We start from the raw sequence: 23187 nt of genomic DNA on the forward strand, positions 1-23187 counted from the left end.
GATAAGATCAGCTGGTGCCAGGCCTGGCTGCGCCAGCCACCCAGCCCATATTTTTTCATATCTTAGCGGGACACCTCTATGTTGATAAATTAGGCGTTCATACCGTAGGGTAGCGCCCATCGCCTTCACCCACAACTCCAGCGAGGGAGGGGACGGGGACGTCCAGTGCTGCAAAATAAGCTTCCGGGCCTGAAAAAAGGACCTTGACAACGCCAAACAAACGTTGACATCAGGCGAGTAGTCCTCCACCATGCCAAGGAGACACGGCTTCGGATCAACCGGCACAGAGAGGGAAAAAGCAGCATTAACAGTCTGGACCACCGCCGTCCAATACCTGTGGAGCTTGGGGCAGCGCCACAGAAGGTGAATGAGGTCTCCACAGTCTCTACTACACCTGGTGCACAAGGAGTCAGCTCTAAGACCCATCCTGTAAAGGCAGAGGGGGGTGCGATGGACCCGGAGGAGTATGTAAAGTTGAGAGAGTCGCTGCGCGACTCCGAGGAAGCACGTACGCACCGACTCCAAGGCCTCGTCCCACTGATCATCACTGAGAACCCCAACATCCGCCTCCCAATGAGATTTAGCAGGGCTAAGAATTTTCTCCAGATAAGCTGTTAGCAACATAGAGCAACATTCCGAAATAAACCCCTTGGTGGTAGCACAGCGCCTCATCATAGAAAAAACTGGTGTTGGGGACAGTTCCGGGCTCGGCAAGGAGGGCTGGGCCCGGACTGCATGCCGCAGCTGTAAATACGAAAAACTGCATAGTCGGAGGTAGGGCATAGGCCGCACTAAGCTGGGCAAAGTCTAGCAAGCGTCCCTGGAGGAACACCTGCTTAAGGTGAGTAATTCCCCGAGCTCGCCAAGTCGCCGCACACGGCAGCCCGGCCAACTCCGGATATGTCAGGTTATCCCATATTAAACTATATTCGGTAAAACCGGTAACCCCCTGCAACTGTTTCGCCTTCGACCAGATTTTATGCATCAATCTATAGGTAGGAAACAATTTGTTAGACTTCAGGAAGAACTGCGATTCTAATGCCTCCGGGACCCCGCGTGCCGCCACCTCATGGAGTATAACCTGAACCGTAGAGTCCCCACTCCCCCGGTCCTCCCCACAAAGGGCCTTCACCAAGTGCTGCAGCTGCGCCGCCAAGTAATAGATCCAAGGGTTCGGGAAGGCCAAGCCTCCTCTATCCTTGGGCCGGGTTTTTTTATTTTTTACAAAAAAAAAGAATAAAGGCAGAAAATTTTGAAAAAAAAAAAAGTTTTTCTTATTTTCTGCGAGTAAATTTTGAAAATAAATTTTTCCCCTTCACTGATGTGCGCTGATGAGGCGGCACTGATAGGCTGCACTGATGGGCACTGATGAGGTGGCACTTATGGGCACTGATGAGGAGGTACTAATATGCCGCACTGATGAGCACTGATAGGCAGCACAGATAGGTGGCACTGATAGGCGGCACTGCTGGGCACTGAGAGGTGGCACTGCTGGGCACTGAGAGGTGGCACTGCTGGGCACTGAGAGGTGGCACTGAGAGGTGGCACTGCTGGGCACTTAGAGGCGGCACTGATGGGCACTGATAGGCGGCACTGATGGCACTGGCGGATGGCACTGATGGACACTGACGGGTGGCACTGATGAGCACTGATGGGCGGCACTTATGGGCAGCACCATCAGTGCCCACACTCAGTGCCCATAGTGCTGCCAGTCAGTGCTCATCAGTGCCTAGATGATGGCGGGCACTGTGGGCACTGATGGGGGGGCAATTTGTGTATTTGTTTTACCTTTAGTAATCAGGGCACTGGTGATCAGTGCCCTAATTACATTGCTGTGTGTCCCCGGTGGCTGACGGCTCCCCCTCCTTCCTCACACTGCAGGCTCCGTGTGAGGAAGGAGCGCCGGCGATGAGAGATGATCTCATATGTTTACATATGAGATCATCTCTCATTGGACGGTCCGATCACGTGGTGAATGGCCGCTGTGATTGGCCATTCACCACGATCTGTGATCGGCATTGTCCAAGGGACACGGCCGACACAGATTTTCCCCGAGGCGCGCTCACGGGAGCGCGCGGGGAGCGGGTTACTGGGAGGCCGTATAAAGACGGCCTCCCGAAAATTCAAGTCCGCGCTGCACCCGTATATAGGCTGTAGCGCGGGTGGGGGGTGGTTAAATACTAGTGATCGTCCGACATCGTTTTTTTACTGCCGACACCGATACCGATTTTTTGGTCATCGGATATCGGTATCGGCCGATATTGGCCGATATTTTCGGACATTAAAAAATCTTTTTTTTTTTTTTTTTTTAACCACTTAAGCCCCAGCCCTATTTCGGACACTTTTTGTTTACAAGTTAAAATCAGTATTTTTTCCTAGAAAACTACTTAGAACCCCCAAACATTATATATATTTTTTTAGCAAAGACTCTGGAGAATAAAATTTCGGTCATTGCAATATTTTTTGTCACACGGTATTTGCGCAGCGGTCTTTAAAACGCAATTTTTTTGGAAAATTTTTGAAAAATCACATTGCATTTAAAAAATACTACAACAGTAAAGTTAGCCCATTTTTTTTGTATATTGTGAAAGATGATGTCACACCGAGTAAATAGATACCCAACATGTTACAGTTTAAAATTGCGCCTCCCCGCGGGATGGCGACAAACTACGGTCAATAGTGATCTCAATAGGCGACGCTTTAAATTTTTTTAGCGGTTACCAGTTTAGAGTTAGAGTGTAGCTCTTGTTTTTTAATTATTGCTCACGCTCTGGCGATCGCGGCGATTCCTCACGTGTGGTTTGAACAGCGATTTCATTCACGGCTCGACTTCCGTATATGTTTTTTTTCGTGCACGAGCTAACGGTGACGGGGGCGGCTAAAATTTTTTCTTTTTCCTATTTATTTTATTTTTTTTTAAACTTTATTACAGGTTTTAAAAAAAAAAAAAAAAAAAATCTGATCACTTTTATTGCTGTCACAAGCAATGTAAACATCCCTTGTGACACCAATATGCAGTGACTGGTACTCTTTATGGAGGGATCGAGGGTCTAAAAGACCCTCGACCCCTCCACTACACTTTCATGTATGCAAAACTCCGAAAACGGCATATTTGCATACAGCCATTTTTTAAATCTGCCGCCTTTTGCAGCAGAGTAACCCGCACGTGACGTCATGGACGCCGCCTCCGGGTTACGTCATCGGAGATCCGATCGAAGCCGTTTCCGGCTTTGATCAGGACTCCATCCAGCCGGCGGACGCGCCGGCTGGGTGCTCGGGGCTCCCGGTGGGACGGGAGCCCCGAGCAAAGTCACGGAAGGCGGCGGGAGGGGGGGGGGGAATGTCCCCTCCCGCTCACCTGGGTAACGATTGAGCGGCTCCCGAGCCGCATCGGTCGTTACCAACGGAACGCCGACCGTCGGCTGTTAACCACGGTACCAGGATGGTGCCTCTAGCTAGAGGCATCATCCCGGTATACCCCCGCAAAATCTGCCTACGTAGATCTACGTCAGTTTGCGGTAAGTGGTTAATGTCAACAGGTACTGTGTGGAGGGATCTGGGGGGTCTAAAAGACCCCGAACCCCTCCTCTGCACTTAAAAGCATTCAAAACGCCAAGTTTGGCTGTTTTGACCCGGGCGAGCCGTGGAAGGCAGCAGGGGGGGGGGCGTCCCCTCCTGCTCCTTGGAATGACAGCCGAGCGGCTTCTCACCTGCATCGGTTGTCATTACAAGACAGCCGACCTCTAGCTGCAGGCATCACCCCGGTACAAGCACTTTCCCTAAATATCGGCAATATCTGTAAATCAAAAGGCTGATTTAGATATATCGGGGGAAAGTGCATATCGGCCCTCAATATATCGACTTTGCCGATAATCGGTCGATCCCTATTAAATACCACCAAAAGAAAGCTCTATTTGTGTGAAAAAAATTATAAAAATTTCATATGGGTACAGTGTAGCATGACCGCGCAATTGTCATTCAAAGTGTGAGACCGCAGAAAGCTGAAAATTGGCCTGGACAGGAAGGGGGTGAAAGTGCACTGTATTGAAATAGTTAATGTGAAATGTATGTTCCTTGCTAATGAACATTATTTTTGTATCAAGTTGTTATGGATAAAGTTCCTCTTTAACCACTTGTAGCCCACGCTATAGCTGAAAGACGGCTACAGCGTGGGCTAAAATGCTGGGACAGCATAATTGGACATCCTCCCATTCTCCTGCTGCCCGTGTGCCCCATGGGGCGAGCAGGCGGCGTGCTCTGTGATGGCTGAGCCCTGGGACTCAGCTTATCACAAAGCTGAGTAAAGGGCCAATCACAGCGGGCCCTATATTACGTGAGCGGCGGTCAGTCAATGACAGCTGATCACGGAAGTAAACAGAAGCCTGTTACTTGCTTTTTTTTTTTTCTTCACGCTCTCAGTGGGAAGAAAAGAAGAAAGCCATTACCTGGCTTCTGTTAGAGGGACATCTGTCCCCTTAGTGCCCACCAGTGCTGCTAATCAGTGCCCATCAGTGCCACCTATCAGTGCCCATCAGTGCTGTCAATTGGTGTCCATTAGTGTCTCATCATTAGTGTCTCCCGATCAATGCCCACCAGTGCTGCATATAAGTGCCGCCCATCAGTGCCACCCCTCCGATCAGTGCCACCTCTATCAGTGTCCATCAGTGCCACCTATCAGTGCCACCCCTATCAGTGCCCATCAGTGCCACCTATCAGTGCCCATAAGTGCGACCTATTAGTGCCTATCAGAGCCACCCATCAGTGCAGCCTGATCAGTGCGACCTCATCAGTGCCCATCAGTGCAGCCTATCAGTGCTCATCTGTGAAGAAGAAAAAAAATTTATAGAAATTTCATATGATTAAAGTGTTTTATGACCGTGCAATTGTCATTCGCAATGTGACAGCGCTGAAAGCTGAAAATTGGCCTGGGCAGGGGAAGGGGGTATAAGTGCCCTGTAACCAAGTGGTTAAACTCTCTCCCAAAAACAGTTCCATTGAAGGCATGCTGTTGCTGTGAATAATAACTGTCACGGCTGTTTGTGCTCTTAACCAAACAATCAAATGGCTGGGTCATAACCGATCCCATGTAGAGCACCATGGCAACTGCAGATCAAACAGAGGCTAAGATGGGAGCTTCCACGGCTGTAAAAGAGAAGAGAATATAGTTCTGCTCTATCCACCTCAATACCACAATAATGTAAATAATTAAGGAAAAGGTGAATATGTATTAGTGGAGTGCTACTTCTGAAGACACAAATCTTGTAATAATTCTGGAAACAACCAGGGATTCCCTCACTTTTGAGGGGTTTCCTTTCACTTCCTGTTTTAGCTATTGGACTGGAAGTGAAGGGAAATCTCCCCAATGGGGACACAGATGGGGAAAAAACTGACAGGTGTTATAACCCTCCCATACTCTATTCAAAATAAAAAAAAAGTTCAGTGAGAAAATGTTTTTTTATTATTATTATTATAAATGATTTATATAGCGCCAACAGTATGTGCAATGCTGTGCAACGTTAGGGCAGACAGTACAATTACAATACAATTTAATACAGGAGGAATCAGAGGGCCTTGCTCGTTGGAGCTTACAATCTAGAAGGGAGGATCAACTGATACAAAAGGTAATAACTGTGGGGGATGAAATGATGGAGAAAATGAAAGTACAGTTGTTAGGTGGAGGCAAGATAGGCTTATATGATAGAAAAGGTTTTCAAGGATCGCCTAAAAGTGGATAGAATTGGAGCTAGCTGGACAGATTGGGGTAGGGAGTTCCAGAGAGTGGAAGAGGCTCGGGAGAAGTCCTGGAGGCGTGTATGGGAGGAGGTGATGAGGGAGCTAGAGTTGTGGGTGGCTTTGTAAGTTATTGTTAATATTTTGAATTTAATATGTTGGGTGAGTGGCAGCCAATGGAGGGATTGGCAGACGCTGAGGCTCCATTCACATCTAGGCATTTGGAATCGCAGGCAGAATAGTTGCGATTCTGCCTGTGATTCCAGAATCGTGGCAAAATGCAGGACGCAATTGCAATGTCATTACTTGATAATGGCACCCCATGATAAATCACGCTGCAATCGTGGCAGATTCGCAACGCGCTACGCTGTACCCCAAAAGCTCCTTTTTGAGTGACAATCTTTGCACATTGTGATTTTGCTGCGATTGCAGTACCACTTATCGCCTGCCAATCGCACCGCAATCAGGGTTCCATAACAACGCGTCCTGCATTTTTGGTGCAGCGGTTGGTAAGGTGTATGGGTCTGGCTGCAGCATTCATGATGGACTGGGTAGGGGAGACTGTGTTGTAACCTATAACAACCAGTCTGACTAAATAAAGTCAGAATGTAACTCTTCAGTCCCATTCCCGGCACCGTGCCAGACTCCAATATGGCGGCTAGCGTTCCTTTTTTACTATAGAGAGCCCCGACCTGCCCACGTGTAGGCGGCGCCCCTTGAGGCACACCTACTATAATTCAACTTGACAGAGAGGGCGGGCCTGAGGAGATGGGCGTGGTTCTGTCCAAAGATGTCAGTTCGGCTTCCACGCCTTCAGTCAGGGCAGTGACGTCGATGAAGGAAGATGGCGGCTGTTTGAGTTGGACAGTTGGTCGCTACGATCCGCCGTCTGTTTATTTACATCCGGGTCTCTCATCACGAGTGGGGTGGGCTCCGAGCAGTGGCCAGCAGCAGCAGCCCGGACTCTCGGGGAAGGCAGCGCGTCACGTCGTGTCGGGAGGCGGCTGGCGGAGTCTCGGGCTCCTGCTCATGTCGGATAACCAGAGCTGGAACTCCTCGGGCTCAGAGGAAGACCTGGAGACCGAGCCCGGGCCGCCCGTGGAGCTCTGCGGAGTCCTCTCCAAGGTGAGTGCGGGGAGGGGTCATGTGACCGGCGACTTTTCTGCAGGTCGGCAACTGGTGACATCCCAGCTGAGGGCAGGAATGTGTCAATGGGTGCTGCCTCTATTACAGCTTACCATACAGCATACCATCTAATACCTTACCATACACCATACCATCTAATACCTTACCATACCATACCATCTAATACCTTACCATACCATACCATCTAATACCTTACCATACAGCATACCATCTAATACCATTCCTTACCATACAGCATACCATCTAATACCATACCTTACCATACAGCATACCATCTAATACCATACCTTACCATACAGCATACCATCTAATACCTTACCATACACCATACCATCTAATACCTTACCATACACCATACCATCTAATACCTTACCATACACCATACCATCTAATACCTTACCATACCATACCATCTAATACCATACCATACCATACAGTCTCCACACATCACACCCAAACCATTCCATTACAGAGCTGGAGGCAGAGATTGGACAATGTGATTGTATGGTGGGCTTTGGTCTGGGCTCAGGACTATGTGTGATCCCAACCCGCACAGAAACGCGTTGCTCTTTAGTAGTCGCACCCATGCCTGAATACCACACACCCAACGTCTTTCCAGGACTGTGTTGTGGGGTGGACCAACCTTTAGTGCCGGTGTAACGTTAGAATTCCATACCCCGTGGAGAAACCATACCCTGGTCACTTCCTGTGGGAAACAGCTGAGCAGCGCAGCAGTGCGCATGCTCCGAGCCCCGGATACCTAATTGACAATCAAAGAATTTGAGAAGTGCGCATGCTCAGAGGTTAGGAAAAACTCACGGCACTCTGTGAAATTTAATGCTTGCGGCGGGTACATTAAAACACTTCGGGTGCAACATAAATCATGTCCTCTCCTATCGCTGTAACATCCCTCATCTCCGGTAATAAATATAAAAGCGGCGGCGGGTGTATGAGACGTAAATGTGACGGCGATCGCAGCTCCGTGATCCGCTTTTATATTTATTACCGGAGATGAGGGATGTTACAGCGATAGGAGAGGACATGATTTATGTTGCACCCGAAGTGTTTTAATATACCCGCCGCAAGTTTAACTACCATGAGAAATCCATACCCTCCGTAGCGGAACCGGAAGTGACGAGGGTATGGTTTTCTCACGGGTATGGTTTTTTCACGGAACACCGGGTCACACATCTGTGATGACAGACATGTCATGTGATTGGGGCGCCCTGCTCTGCAAATCACATGCAGTGTCTGTGCGATGCAAATCCACCCATACAGATTGCATGGCTGAACTTGCATTGGATTCGGACACAACTCGCACAGGACCCCTTTGTTGGTCCACACCAGAATCAGATCGCATGGATGTTCACACCTATGCCATCCGATTCCTGTCTGAACTGTCAGATCACACTGCGTCATGTGAACTGATCTGGGGGTGTCATTAACTTTGTATTGACACCCCCAGCGATTTGCATATGGCAGTGTGAACTGCCTGCCAGTCTAATGCAATGCGGGATCCTGCAGTGGATTCGCAGGGTTCCCCCGTATCACATATATGTGAACCGGGACTCAGGGTAGGTCCATACATATATTGCCAAAAGTATTGGGACGTCTGCCTTTACACACACATGAACTTTAATGGCATCCCACTCTTTCTGTAGGGTTCAGAGTCCATTCAGACTAGCGCGACTTGTCAGACGACTTGGTCGCCTGACAAGTCGCGGTCGGTCGCTTGCCATTGAGTAGTACAGGACCCGTTCTAATAGGAGCGACGCAAGGCGCTCTTACTTAGAAAAAGGGTCCTGTACTACTTTGGGGCGACCTGGAGGTGACTTGCATTGACTTCACAGGTCGCCCCACAAAGTCGTGTCGCGCCAGTCTGAATGGGCTGTCAATATTGATTTGGCCCACCCTTTGATCTGTTTTTGGGGTGCCAATAACTATACACTGGCACCTGCATGCCAAAATTGTATCGTTATTGCAGTTATAGTTATTTCAGTGCATACACCTGCAGTATGGAAAAACACACACCAGACGTCTTTCCATGACTGTGTTGTGGTTGGGACCAACCTTTATGGTAGGTCCATACATATATACAGTATATTGTCAAAAGTGTTAGGATCCCTGCCTTTACACACACATGAACTTTAATGGCATCCCACTCTGTCCGTAGGGTGCAATATTGATCTGGCCCTCCCTTTGATCTGTTTTTGGGGTGCCAATAACTATACATTGGCACCTGCTTGCAGATTGCAAGGGCCCTGCATACACCTGCAGTACGGAAAAACACCCCAAACGTCTTTCCAGGACTGTGTTGTGGACCAACCTTTAGGGTAGGTCCATACATATATAAAGTATATTGTCAAAAGTGTTAGGATCCCTGCCTTTACACACACATGAACTTTAATGACATCCCAGTCTTAGTCCGTAGGGTTCAATATTGAGTTGACCCACCCTTTGCAGCTATAACAGCTTCAACTCCTCTAGGAAGGTTGTCTACAAGGTTTAGGAGGTTGAGAGCTGGAGGTGGCGGAATGGAGTTCTGCCACGATTCGACTGCAAAACTTTGTGGGAGGGCCACATGACAAGGTCTGGCGGGCAGAATTTGGCCTGCATGCCTTGTGTTTGACATGCGTGGTGTAGACCATTTGCATATATTATGAAGCCTGACCTGAACAACTCCTAGGATGTTGCTAAGAGAAGTTGAGCTATTACTGTACTCCCTTACTATCTCAGGAGCGAGCTCTGATTTAAACCCCCCACATGCTTCTTCTCTCCCCTGATGCATCAATGTTTGAGAGCGCACTCCTGTAAAAATAAACCATAACAGCTAAGCTTCTTGGCAACATCCTGGGAGTTTTCTGGTCAGGCTTCATGAGGTAAATAAATGGCCTACACCTGTAAGTAGGGATGCACCGAAATTTCGGCCACTGAAATTATCGGCCGAAAATGAGCCTATCCCATTTCGGCTGATAATGGGTTAACAATGCCGAAATTAATGGCCGCCGTGAGGAAGGAGGAGGGTGCAGTGCAGGTTTTAAAAGTCCCGCCTCTGGCCGGCCGACCACCTCTCAATGACGTCCCTACTACTATGATGTGTGTATGAATGAAGTGACACACCGGGCGGGAGGGCGGGCGAGCGGCCGCTAATAGATATAACTATGTGAGCCTTCACTTCACTGTCAGCAGGACTGTGTGTGAATGAACTGACCGGACACCGGGCGGGGGGAGCGGCCGCTAATGACTATAACTATGTGAGCCTTCACTTCCCTGTCAGAGGAGATACATGCCTGACAGGGAAGTGAAGGCTCACATAGTTATAGTTATTAGCGGCCGCTCCCCCTGCCCGCTGTCAGGTCAGTTCGTTCACACACAGTCCCGCTGACAGTGAAGTGAAGGCTCACATAGTTATATCTATAAGCGGCCGCTCGCCTGCCCTCCCGCCCGGTATGACACTTCATTCATACACACATCGTAGTAGTGACGTCACCGGGAGGCGGGCCGCCGGCCAGAGGCGCTTCTTTTGAATGAAGGACACCGGAGGAGCACTCAGCAGAGTGACAGTAAGGAGATTGAATCGTTGGGATGGGGAGGGACGCTGAGGCAGTGGGGGGGGGGGGGGGGGGAAGCTGAGGCGAGCTTACCATTGGTATTAGTATTATGCAGCATGAGGGGTTAATGTATTGTCACTGCTGGTCACAGATGCATTAGTGACCGACCATTGGCAGTTAATTAACCCCTTCGTGCTGCATCAGTGCAACCAGTGTTAACACTGATACTGGTTGCACTAATGCAGCACAAAGGGGTAAATTAACTGCCACTGGTCGGTCACTAATAGATGAGTGACCAGCATTGACAATACATTAACCCCTCATGCTGCATAATAGAAATACCATTGGTAATTAAATTAACCTCTTGCCAACCCATCACAGTACATATACTGTGACAGGGTGGCAGCGACAGGTGTATGTCGCTACCTGTTTTTGGTGTATGCCCCTCTTCTATCTATTTTAAAAAAAAAATTTGGGGAAAAAGTCATTTTCGGTTTCGGTTTTCGGCCAAGGGCATCCTGCATTTTCGGTTTCGGCCCAGAATTTTCATTTCGGTGCATCCCTACCTGTAAGGGCATTATTCAACTCTAGCCAGAGCTGCAGTTAGTTTTTACCTACCGATGCTCCTTATCTGCATAGACCAGAACTAACTCTTTCAAGCTTCAGTTCACCTTGTCACAAAAAATAAAAATGGGAGTGAGTTCCCAATAACCTGGCTGCCCCTCCTAACTCAGCTGCACATAGTGACCACACTGTGGAAGTAGAGGTTCATACACTGTAATACATGACCCTAGAGAGAGTATTCATCATGATGCTTGTATTGCGCAGCATGATGGTGCTGATCATTGGGAAGCGCTTCTTTTTTCTCTGGCATATTATGGGAGATGAAGCAGTCTCAGATACATTTCTTATTGGTCACGTGGTCGTGCTGACCAATAAATGTTTGCCATTGCTAGCACAATGATGATTACTAGCTCCGGGTTTATTGTGTATGACAGGGCTCAAACAAAACCCAGGCGCCAGGTCGCAGTGGCGACTAGAAGTTGTGTCCTTGCGCCTGGGTTACACTGCAGCAGTAGTCGGGATCCTCCCATGTGGCCCACCCGCGGGTGCACAGACTAGCGTCGGGGCTGGCTGATAATTGAGGCCGCGGCTTTGCGGTCTGCTGGAGCGTGATACACGCTTCTGTGTGCAAACCAACGCCCTCTGGTGGACAGTGCTGTGATGAGTGCGGCTTGCTCTCACTGCCTGTCCACCTCTAACATCATCTTCCCAGGTTGACAGCTGGGCTTGATTAGTCACCCTTTACTGCCGCTGAGTGGACGGGGAGCGCTGCTTATCAGTACCGGTGTCAGTGCAGCTTATTAGCGCCACCTCAACATTGCCTATTAGCACAGCCTCAACAGTGCCACCTTTTTTAATTTTCATTTTATTTATTACTTGGCACCAGGTGATAGCAATTCTTATTGCCTGATGCCCTGGACATGCAGTTCTGGGCGCTGGGCAGCGGATTTAAAAAACTGGCTCTTAACTTTTTTAGCTGGCTCCTAGATTCTAGGCAGATTCGTCAAGCCCTGGTGTATGATGTGCCCATAGGCTGGCGGCACAGGGTATCATGGCTGCTGGGTTTGGATTGGTCACCAGGTTTATTTGTAGGTAGGTCACTTTTTTTTTTTTTTTTGTGAATGATGAAATTATTCTTTATAAGGTAAGTTTACTTTTACTGAAGAGGATCTGAATGCAATACACTGCATAGCAGTCCTGTGCCTATTATTTTTGCACTGTCACGGTTGTACAAGGTGACTTTTGGGGAAAAAAAGCAATATCCCAAACCCTCCTGTACCCCAACAAGCTCTTGGAGACAAAATGTCATATAACAAACTAAAATAATTTTATATATATTTTTAAATTGAACATTCTTCTGTCACGTTTTTAAAAGTAAAAAAATGTGCTAACATAAGAATGAATCCTGACCTATCCTACTTTGCTTGTCTTCATAGTCCAGAGGAGAGAAACTTGGAGAAGAATCTTCATCATCTGGGTGTGTCGGATACCTTGCCCCCCCCCCCCCCCATCCCCTGTGTGCTGTGGTACCTTCCACCACTAGGGGAGAGAGCATGGGCTGGTACAAGGACAGTGCACAGGGGGTAGGAGTCTTGGGGTTTCAGGCATCTGTCACATCATGGTGGATTGTCTTTTTGAGGGCATTTGACAGGCAGTGAGGCTTTGTCATTACATCACCAGCTGTTTTAACCCTGAAATTGCTGCATTGCAATGCAGTCCCTTTTAGTTTGTATTGGTTGCTTTCATGCCACGTGGCATTTACATTTTGCTGCAATGTTTGCTAAATAATACTTCAATAAGGCTCCATTCACACCTTGGCGTTTTCAGCTCCAAAAACGCTCAAAAGAAACGTTTCCAAAACGCCCAACAAGTAAAACCCCATTCATTTAAATGGCCCCTGTTCACATCTGAGCGTTCTAACGCCTGAAGCAAAATGCTCAAAAAAGTACATGAGCTTCTTATTGGGCAGATCACAGGCGTTTTCCATTGGTCTCTAGTCAATCTAAAAACGCCTGCCCATAAAAACGCCTGAAACAAACGCCCAGGTGTGAATGGAGCCTAAGGGCAGTGGTTCTCAACTCCTGTCCTCAGGACCCACTAAGCAGGCCAGGTCTGAAAGATAACTGAAATACAGCACAGGTGATATAATTTGCTGCTCAGTGATTGCAATATTCTAGTCTGCTTCTCCCCAAGGTAATACTTAAAATCTGGCCTGTTGGTGGGTCCTGAGGATTGGAGTTGAGAACCTCTGATGTAGGGGGTTGTGATGTGGCCCCCATACATTAATTGGGTCAGGTTTGTTAGCAGTGCGGACAATTGTGACATGCAGTTTAGTTTTTGCTGCAGAATGTGTACCGCCCTGAGCAGCTGCATCTCCTTATTCAATTGGGGAGCAGCAAAACTGCAGCTCAACTTTCTTATTTTACTGTTCCCCTGGCTGCCTGTGTATATGAGCTCTCGGAAGAGGCTGCAGGGGATCAGACAAACAGTGTAGGGAAAGCCTGCCAGAGCAAGGAATAATGGGAGTATTAAACGTAATTTCTCTACCCCCCAGACTTAAACTTCACATTTTTCATCAGATTTTGCTGGTTAACCACTTGCTGACCCCAATATGTATTTATGTTGCGGTTTGCAAGTGGTTTTCCTGGTATTATTGCGGAGGAGATAACCCATAACCCCGGTACCATTTCTTCTGCAGGCGTCCGGCTTTCTCATGAAACCGGTCTGAGCTGCTGGAACAGTTTTCCGAACCGGTGGGAGAGGATGTCCACACACCTGCTGGTGTTTCTCAGGCTCACCGTTTCCGCTGGTTCGCCCGCTCTGCCGGTGCGGCTGGCTGCTCCCATAGGCGATGAAAGAGTTAACACTCTTTGATCAACTCTATGGCTTTGGAGGACTGGTACACATCATGTTCACATTATATTTACATTAAAAGTGAAATGCAACAGTTTCAGTGATGGCGTGCACCAAAATAATCAAGTGCTTTTACCAACTTGAAATTAATAGACCATCACCAGAGTGGTAAAAAATTATGTAGCGAAGAGAGGTGGATGTGCGTAGACAGCGCAATACTATCGTGCAACAAATGAATGAATTGTCGTGCAACAGTTGCGTTTTTTTTTTGTTTGTTTTATTCAGCATTCTTAACACTAATTGATTGTGCGTATAGAAATTGGTGCATTTTTCTCCATGTGCGAATCTTCAAAGTGGTTGTAAATCCAGTTGGGTTACCTTGCTGCATTCTATGTAGTAGGATAAAAAAACCTTCTGAGTGCAGCCTCCCCTAAATACTTACCTGGGCCCGAAATGCAGAACAAGCTTGTTGCCGCTCCAGGTGAACTACCCAAGCCTCTTTGCTGCGAGTATGGCTTGAGGGTGCTGCACAGCTCTTCTGTAAGACCATGGAAAAACAAAGTGCTGTATTTTGCCCGAAACACGTTACCCTTTTATTGTTCCTGCTATGCCTGTGATGTCATTTTGATATTACAATAAAGATATCGAGGAGTTTAGAAAATTCCAGACTTTGCTCTTCTATTACCTTCGAACAATCTCGATTCAGAGATGTGCACGAGAGCCGAGGCTTTCTTGGCTCACACTCCTCATTGGCTCCCGCTACTGTCAGAGCCAGTGAGGAGGGAGTGGGGCCTGGGCTGAGCCATGTTCTGTGTCTTATGGATACACAGAGCAGAGATCGGGAGCGAGCACGCACAAGTGCCCCCATAGGAAGCAGTTTGCTATGGGGGCACTTGGGAGAAGAGGCGGAGCCAGAAGCGCTCACTGGGGACCCCAGAAGAGGATAGGGGCTGCTCTATGAAAAATCATTGCACAGAGAAGGCAAATAAAATAATAAAACATATATTATAATATAAAAAAAAAAAAGAATAAATTCCAACCTTTAATATCCCTTTTCCAAATGTATTTGTTCTTCTATGCACATTTTGCCTGTGTGCTGTATAGGACAAGGCTTCCTATAGGACCTCAAATGCTCTGTTTAGTAGTAAAGACTCCTGGAACTTGGTTACCTTGTGTTACTCTGCCTTTGGGCTCTTTCAGACATGCGGTGAGTAAAGCTGGCCAAAGACTGAACGAAATGAGTCGGGTTCAACAATTGCACGGTCTGTACACTGTACCCAAATAAAATGTATTTTTTTTTTCTCGCAAATAGAACTTTCTTTTGGTGGTATTTGAGCACCTCTGTGGTTATTTGCACTATAAACAAAAAAGACCGACCATTTAAAAAAAAAATGTAAAACTGATTTCTTTACCAATTTAGGTCAATATGTATTCTATGTTTTTGGTTAAAATAAATAATAAATATTCCCCAGAAGCGTAAATTGATTGGTTTGCACAAAAGTTAAAGCATCTACAAACTATGGGATATTTTTATGGAACTTTTTAAGTCTTTTACTAGTAATGGCGGCGATCATCGACTTAAAGCGGGACTGCAACACTGGGGCGGACAAATCGGACACGAAGTGACACTTTTGGCAAGTTTTTTTGGGGGACCAGTGACATTAATACGGTGATGTGCTAAAAAATGTGCACGTTACTTTACTGATGACATTGGCTGGGAATGGGTTAACATCTAGGGCGATCAAAGGGTTAAATGTGTTCCTGGGTGTGGTTACTAACTGGGTGGGGGATGCTTTAACTTGGAGAAAACAGAGATCCGTGTTCCTGCTTAGCGGACACACAGGATCTCTATCTTCCCTGCTAACAGAATGCCATTCTGCCTCTCTTGGGAATGATCGGCGGGTCCCAGTGGACAATGGGTCCACTGGATTGGCTCCAGTTGTGTTGAATCACAGCGGGAGAGGGTCGCCAGCAGCACACGTGCGTGCACCAGATCGGGAAAAATTGAGTAACGTACCAGTATGTTATTCTGTGCACAGGAGCTGCCACTCTACAGTAAATGTACATGGAGTGGCCAGCAAGGGGTTAAAACTGGGGAGTCTAAAATCTGGTGCAGCTCTGCACAGAAACCAATCCGCTTTTTTTTTTTTTAAAGCTTAACCACTTTACCACCGGAGGATTTTGCTGTCTTACGTCCAGGCCATTTTTTGCGATTCGGCACTGTGCGACTTTAACTGACAATTGCGCGGTTGTGCGATGCCGTACTCAAACAAAATTTACGTCCTTTTTTTCCCACAAACAGAGCGGTATTTTGGTGGTATTTGATCCCCTGTGCAATTTTTACTTTTTGCGCTATAAACAAAAAAAGAGCGTAAAATTTGAAAAAATAACTATTTCACATTTTTTTTTAATATGAAATCCCCCCCCCCCCCCCCAAAAAAAAATGTAAAAATCTAAATTTTTTTTAAAATTTTTGGCCAATTTTGTTTTCTGCTACCTATGTTTAGTAAAAAAAAAAAAAAAAAAAATCACAATAAGCGTATTTTGATTGGTTTGCGCAAAAGTTATTGCGTTTACTAACTAAGGGAAAGATTTCTGTCATTTTTGGTGTGTTTTTTATTTATTTTTTTTTTTTTGCGACATTGCGGCGGACTGATCGGACCCTTGACTGACATTTTTGACACTTTTGGGGGTACCAGTGACATTACTACAGTAATCAGTGCTATAAATATGCACGGTTACTGTAAAAATGACACTGGCAGGGAAGGGGTTACTTTTATTGGAGAGGGAGGGGTTAATGTATGCCTGGTGCTTACTAACGTGTGTGGGGGGAGGTGACTGAGTGACACAGGGACAGATCGCAGGTTCAGCTATGCTGAACCCTGCAATCTGGCCCTGTCTGTCACTTAGGAAATCCGCCTGCTTTGTTTACACAAGCGGGCCGATCTCCAGACTCGATCCCCGACAATCGGGGAAGAGCGGCAGTGATAACCGCCGCTCCTCCCCTGGCCCAACTCCTGCTGTGACTGAATACAGCGGAAGCGAGCCTCCGGCGGCGCGCATGCGCCGCCCACAAGGGGAGGAGTCACTTTGCCGCAGTAGAGCTCCAGTGAGCGGTCGGCAAGTGGTTACTTGAACTATCTGAAGTTAGAAGCTGATTGGTTAGCATCCACAGCTGCACCATATTTTCCACTCTCTAGTTTTTGTAAATCCACCTCAGTGGCTCAGTTGGGAGGATTCCTCTATCCACTGATTGTGTGGATGGGTAAACCTGTTCATTTATTTTTCCATCAGCCCACTGGCTGATTGGGGGTGGGGGGGACTATCCATCTATTGCCAGCTAAGCTGGATACACACTATAAAAATTTTTTAAATTTTTTTCCTTTTAGACCTACCAAAACCATATAATATGAGGTCAGACCTAAACACTTTCAGTTTTTATGCAGTCAGGCAGGCCCTTGTACTACATAGTTGAAGGTAAAGCTAAAGGAAATCTACCAACAAAAGTTGTATAGTGTGTATCCAGCTTTAGTGGATGGATACACATCAAATGTACAGACTCCTCTGCACTGCCAAGTCTGACAGATCCGTAATGATGGGTGCACAGACCCTGGGGTAATCAGGACCCCGACATCCTGCGCATCCACGCCAGCAGATGAGTGCGCAAAGCCAATACAGGTCCATCACCAGGGTGAATAGAAAATGATTTTTTTTTTTTTTTTAACATTTTACTAAAATGCCTTTGGAGTAAAAATCTATCCAAAGATTTCAGATACATTAATAATTTAGTTTATGCAGCATGAAATGGAGCTTAGTTATGTAAAATGAGGCTGTATATTCTGCAATATTTACATTTTTTGTTAAACTCATTCAATGAATCCAAGCTCTGCAAGCTGAGATAACATGCACTGCATTGATGAATTCACACAATAAATTGCCTCCTCATACTGCCTTTCAAACACCAGAGAGGAATGAGATGAGAATATTTGGAGATTGCTGCTATAAATTGACATTGTGGATGTGCACTGAATATAAAGGGTATACAGATTGTGAAACTTTTCATTTATTAACACATAGGCTGTAAGAGGACATGACAATTCAATCCTTGCATAATCTTTGTATGTGAAGCAATGCCACTCCAGACAAGCGTGCTTTGCTGCTTTTGACATCACAGATAAATACACTTCTTTTTCTTCTTCCCTGCAGTTCTTTTCTAGCATAACATCCACCCTTCTAGTAGATTAGGAGATCAGGGATGATCGGAGACATGCTGTACTGCCTGCCCTCCCTTCTTGCAGTTGGAAGTCATCAGATGTCCCAGTAGTAGCTTTTGGAATTTCTCAAGTCCACTTGGGTGTGTCTGTAATGTAGAGACTCTGCAGAATGCTTCTTGAAAATGTCTAGATCCAGATACAAAGTGCGTTTCAGGATTTGTAAAATGAGTGTTGTTTCTGCAGCGTTTAGATGTTGTTTATAGAACTTTTTGTTTTAAAGAATTTGCTCTTTTTAAGTAGACCATTAGGGCTCATTCACATGGGGGCTCAGCCCTGTATAGCGTGAAGTGACCTCAGTTTACTTTTCTGTCCTAGTGTTTTGCTGAGTGCTGGCAGCCCAAATTAGTGATGGACAGGGTGGATTTGATTTAAATCGCTAGTAAAAAGACTTGATTTAAATCAACTCTATTTTAAATCATCGTTTTTAAAGTGCAGCTGTCATCTCTGACCCGCTGTTGACTCACGGACAGTCCCATTCACTTTAATGGGATGGCTGGTGATGTGGCAGTGACACAAGGTGAGGCATGTGGGGGCAGCAGTGAGTGGATGCCCACTACCAGCACTGCCATGGTGGATCTGAAATGACAGGTGCTCTTTAAATGTAAGGACTCATTCTTTCTGGTAGTTAGTGTGAAATTGTGTGAATGCATCAATGCAGTGCATGTTATCTCAGCTCGTAGAGCTTGCATTCATTGAATGAGTTTACCAAAAATGTAAATATTGCAGAATATACAGCCTCATTTTACATAACTAAGCTCCATTTCATGCTGCATAAACTAATTCATTAATGTATCTGAAATCTTTGGATAGATTTTTACCTCAAAGGAATTTTATTAAAATTTGTTAAACAAAAAAATCCGATTTAAAAAAAAAAAAAAAATCAAATTTTATTCACCCTGGTGATGGACCTGTATTGGCTTTGCGCACTCATCTGCTGTGGTGGATGCGCAGGATGTCGGGGTCCTGGATACCCCAGGGTCTGTGCACCCATCATTACGGATCTGTCAGACTTGGCAGTGCAGAGGAGTCTGTACATTTGATGTGTATCCATCCACTAAAGCTGGATACACACTATACAACTTTTGTTGGTAGATTTCCTTTAGATTTACCTTCAACTATGTAGTACAAGGGTCTGCCTGATTGCATACAAATTGAAAGTGTTTAGGTCTGACCTCATATTATATGGTTTGGTAAATCTAAAGGAAAAAATCGAAAGAACTGGGGAGGACAACTGTGGGATCCAGAAATAAGTTGGGTAATCTGATTTTAGATCCCTCCTAGACACTCCTATTTTCTTATCAGCTGGGGGTAGGGAGTTTGTCATTATTTATTGTTGCCAATAGTTAAGCTGAGAATTTTTGGCACTTGGTAAAGTGATTCTAAACCCTGATACTATTAGTCTACATAACAGGGCAACACCAGTAGCTACTCAATACATGTAAAACTACTTTTTGAATAAAAGCACTAAATACCTTTACACATTTTTCAATAAAGGGTCATATGACTTTTTCCTGTTTTAGCTGTAGCTGAGACCCAGTGTAACGTGAGAATTACCTACCCCGTGAGAATTACCTACCCTCGTCACTTCCGGCCAGGAACAGCTGAGCAGCGCAGCAGTGCGCATGCCCACAGCCCCGGATACCTAAGGGAACAACTGAGGAGCTGATTAGTGCGCATGCGCACTAGTATGAAAAGATCACGGTGTACCGTGAGAAAAACCTACCCACGCGGCGGTTACATAAAACAGCTGGGCTGCAATACGAGTCATCTCCGCTCCTGTCCCTGTCACTTTCCTGATCTGGGCTAGTTAATATAAAAGCGGTTCTCGGCTCCGTGATTTGTTTTCATACACCCGCCGCCGCTTTTATATTTACTATCCAAGATCAGGGAAGTGACAGGGAGAGGAGCGGAGATGACTCGTATTGCAGCACAGCTGTTTTAATGTAACCGCTGCATTACACACACTGCTGTAACCCGGAAGTGACGAGGGGTAGGTTTTTCTCACGGGTAGGTAATTCTCACAAAACACCGGTGTTCCGTGAGAAAAACATACCCTCGTCACTTCCGGTGCACCAAGGAGGGTACTGATTTCTCACAGTACTTAAAGTGGAGTTCCACCCTATTTTTATACTTGCCTCCATCTTCTCGCTCCGGGTCACCTGAAAAAGAAATGGATAATCGCATATTTTTTTTTTTTTTTTACTTACCTCGTAGCGAAGAAAATATACTTACCTTACTTCCTTCTTCCTCCTTCCTCGGCCGCGGCCCGTCGTCACTTCCTGGCTCTGCAATGATTCCTGGGAGCTGGACATCATAGCTCCCAGGAATCATTGCGCCTGCACCGGCCCCGACGTCAGTTTCGGGTCGCGCGCGTCATCCCCTTCTAAACAGCTTCTGGGCATGCCCAGAAGCTGTGGAGGGATGACGCGCGCGACCCGGAAGTGACGTCGGGGCCGGCGCAGAGCATCGTGGGACCAAAGAAGGCGGAAGAAGACGCCGAAGAGGACGCGCTGGCTTCAAGCTGCCCACATCTGAGATGGCAGCGCTGGACAAGACGTTTGCAAGGTAAGTATTTGTCCTAACAGGTAAGTGCAACCCGGGACAGATCAGAGGCTAGCCATTGTGGAATGCACTAGCCCTGACTGTCCCGGGGGTATTAAAAAAAAAAAAAAAAAAAATCCAGGGTGGAACTCCGCTTTAAACTTGCGGCGGTTACATTAAAACAGCTCCTCTGCATCATGGCTCATGTCCGCTCCTTCCCCTGTCACTTCCCTGATCTCGGGTAATAAATATAAAAGCGGATCACGGAGCCGCGATCGCCGTCATATACATCTCATACACCCGCCGCCGCTTTTATATTTATTAGGCGAGATCAGGGAAGTGACAGGGACAGGAGAGGAGATGATTGATGTTGCAGCCGAACTGTTTTTATTTAACTGCCGCAAGCATAAAATTACACACAGTGCCGTGAGAAGTTCATTCCCTCCGAGCATGCGCACTTCTCAAATTCTTTGCTCTTCAATTATGTTTCCGGGGCTCTGAGCATGCGCGCTGCTCAGCTGTTTCAGACAGGAAGTGACGATGGTATGGAATTCTAACGAGGTATGGAATTCGAACGTTACATCGGCCTCCCCCAGGCCATGCAAAGCCAGTAGGAAGCTGTCAATTAGGAATCTGAACCACCCATCAATGCCTTTGGTTAGATCAGATCCCAGGACTGACCCTTCCAACCCACCTTGCACAGCTTTGGGGGGGTCCTTGGTGACGACTTAGGACGTGACCTGCTTCAACGTAGCCCCGCCCCCAGCTCAGCCCTAGCGAAAAGCATTTGGGGGTTGCTCTGGCTAGAACAAGGAGGAAATTCATGTTTTGAAGTCAAAGCAGAGAATGCACAGTAGGTGCTAAGCTATACAAGCTCCGACCACAGCGGGGTCATAGTGTGGCAGCTGAAGCCAGGATCAACCTGGTGTACAGGCATACCCCATTTTTGGTCAGCTTGCCATGGCTTACTCCCAGCTTTTAACATTGCTTTCTATATGAAATCTTGGTCAGCTTGAGATGGCACTGCTCCGGAACCATAAGTGACAGGGACACCAAATTTAATGAGCACATACAGGGGGCCCAGGACTACAACGTATCCTATGTTTTGGCAAGCCAGCTTGCCTAGGTAATCTACCATGTCATAGTCCTTGGTCCCCTTAATGTGCTCCCCAGGTTTGGTGTCCTTTATGCTTTGAGAGCAGTGCCATATCAAGCGGACTAAGATTTCCTATAAAGCTAGTGTATTTACATGCATTGAGAAGTGAAAAAAGGTATTGCTTCACTTTAAGTACATTTTCGTTTCACATACATGCTCTGGTCCTATTGTGTACTTAAAGTGGGGCATGCCTGTATTTCTCCCTACACAAAACAAATTAAGACAAATTAAGTGGATTTGTGAGTATGTGTAGACACTTTTACATAGTCTGTAATGAGAGATTTTCATTGGAAGTGCACCAAATGGAAATTTTGGTGCTGAAATTTTTTTTTTTTTTTAAACAATTATTGTATTATTGACTTTAATATAAATAGATTTTTTTTGTCTGCCATTATCGGCACCTTTGGCGCAAGAGAAGCTCAAGAAAAATGCACTACTTTAAATTCTGTCCTTACACTGGTTCGTTGCACTCCTATTGTGGTAAAAAGCTTGCTTCTTTTTTGGTCTGTTAAAAACTGCACCAAAAACGCACCTCCCCATTGAAATGTATTGAAAACGTGTTTTTGATGTGGTCTTTGAGTCACCTGGCCTATGAAAAAACACACCATAAGCACAGTAAAATCGTGGCAAAGATCGCATTTTTTGGCCCCATTATCAGCACTTTTTTTTTTTTTTTTTTCTTCTGTCGGCAAAATGCCAAAAACATCAGTTTCGGCAGCCGAAATTTCAGGGCATCTCTACTTTTCATAGTCCGGGTTTATTGACCCTTTTAATGATGGCGATCCACAAATAATGCGGGTTTTGGCTTGTACAGCTAGGTAGTGCCCCGATAATTCTGATCTTTTAATGACCATTACATAGTAGATTTAGCGCCGGTTCACACTGGCGCGACGCTACTTTCAGGGGCGACCTCTGAGATCGCGGTGCGAGCAGCGCGCCGCGACCTCGGAGCGGCCGCCACAGACTTCATAACATTGAAGTCTATGGCGGTCGCCTCCTGGTCGCCCCAAAGAAGCTCCGGACCCTTTTTCTAGGTCGGAGCGACTTGTGTCGCTCCTATTAGAACGGGTCCGTAGCTTCCCTATGGGAGGTGACCTGCGGCGACCTGTGAGGCGACCAGGTCGCCTCACAGGTCGCCCTAGTGTGAACTGGGGCTAAAACTGTTTACCTCACAAATTTTTCTTTCATTTCAGCGTATATCCAGTCATTGGGGTTAAGTGGCTGAAAGCAGTGATGTGTGATTGTGGGTTAGGTAATGTTTGCCTTACAGAGTAGTAGAACTTATTTTACAATTGAGGATCACCAGGAAGCTGTCATTTCCTTCCTGAACGTTGTTCCAATGTATTTTAAGTGACACTTAACCAATAAAGCT

General features: G+C 46.4%; 1 protein-coding gene across 2 annotated transcripts in view; it reads left to right on the forward strand.

The window, feature by feature from the left end:
- Window positions 1-6534: 6534 nt before the first annotated feature.
- The window catches only part of CERT1 (ceramide transporter 1), a gene marked incomplete at its 3' end in the record, with an annotated part of 197219 nt that continues 180566 nt past the window's right edge, over window positions 6535-23187 (forward strand). Inside the window, exon 1 of one of the 2 annotated variants that reach the window (XM_082258739.1) lies at window positions 6535-6855. In XM_082258739.1, the coding sequence (XP_082114865.1) occupies window positions 6565-6855 (291 nt within the window). In that variant the 5' untranslated portion in view covers window positions 6535-6564. The remainder of the gene's footprint in view (window positions 6856-23187) is intronic. The other variant, XM_082258740.1, reaches the window with a different exon arrangement.

The sequence above is a fragment of the Pelophylax lessonae genome (genome assembly GCF_965119305.1).
Source record: "Pelophylax lessonae genome assembly, chromosome: 1".
Taxonomy (NCBI): domain Eukaryota; kingdom Metazoa; phylum Chordata; class Amphibia; order Anura; family Ranidae; genus Pelophylax; species Pelophylax lessonae.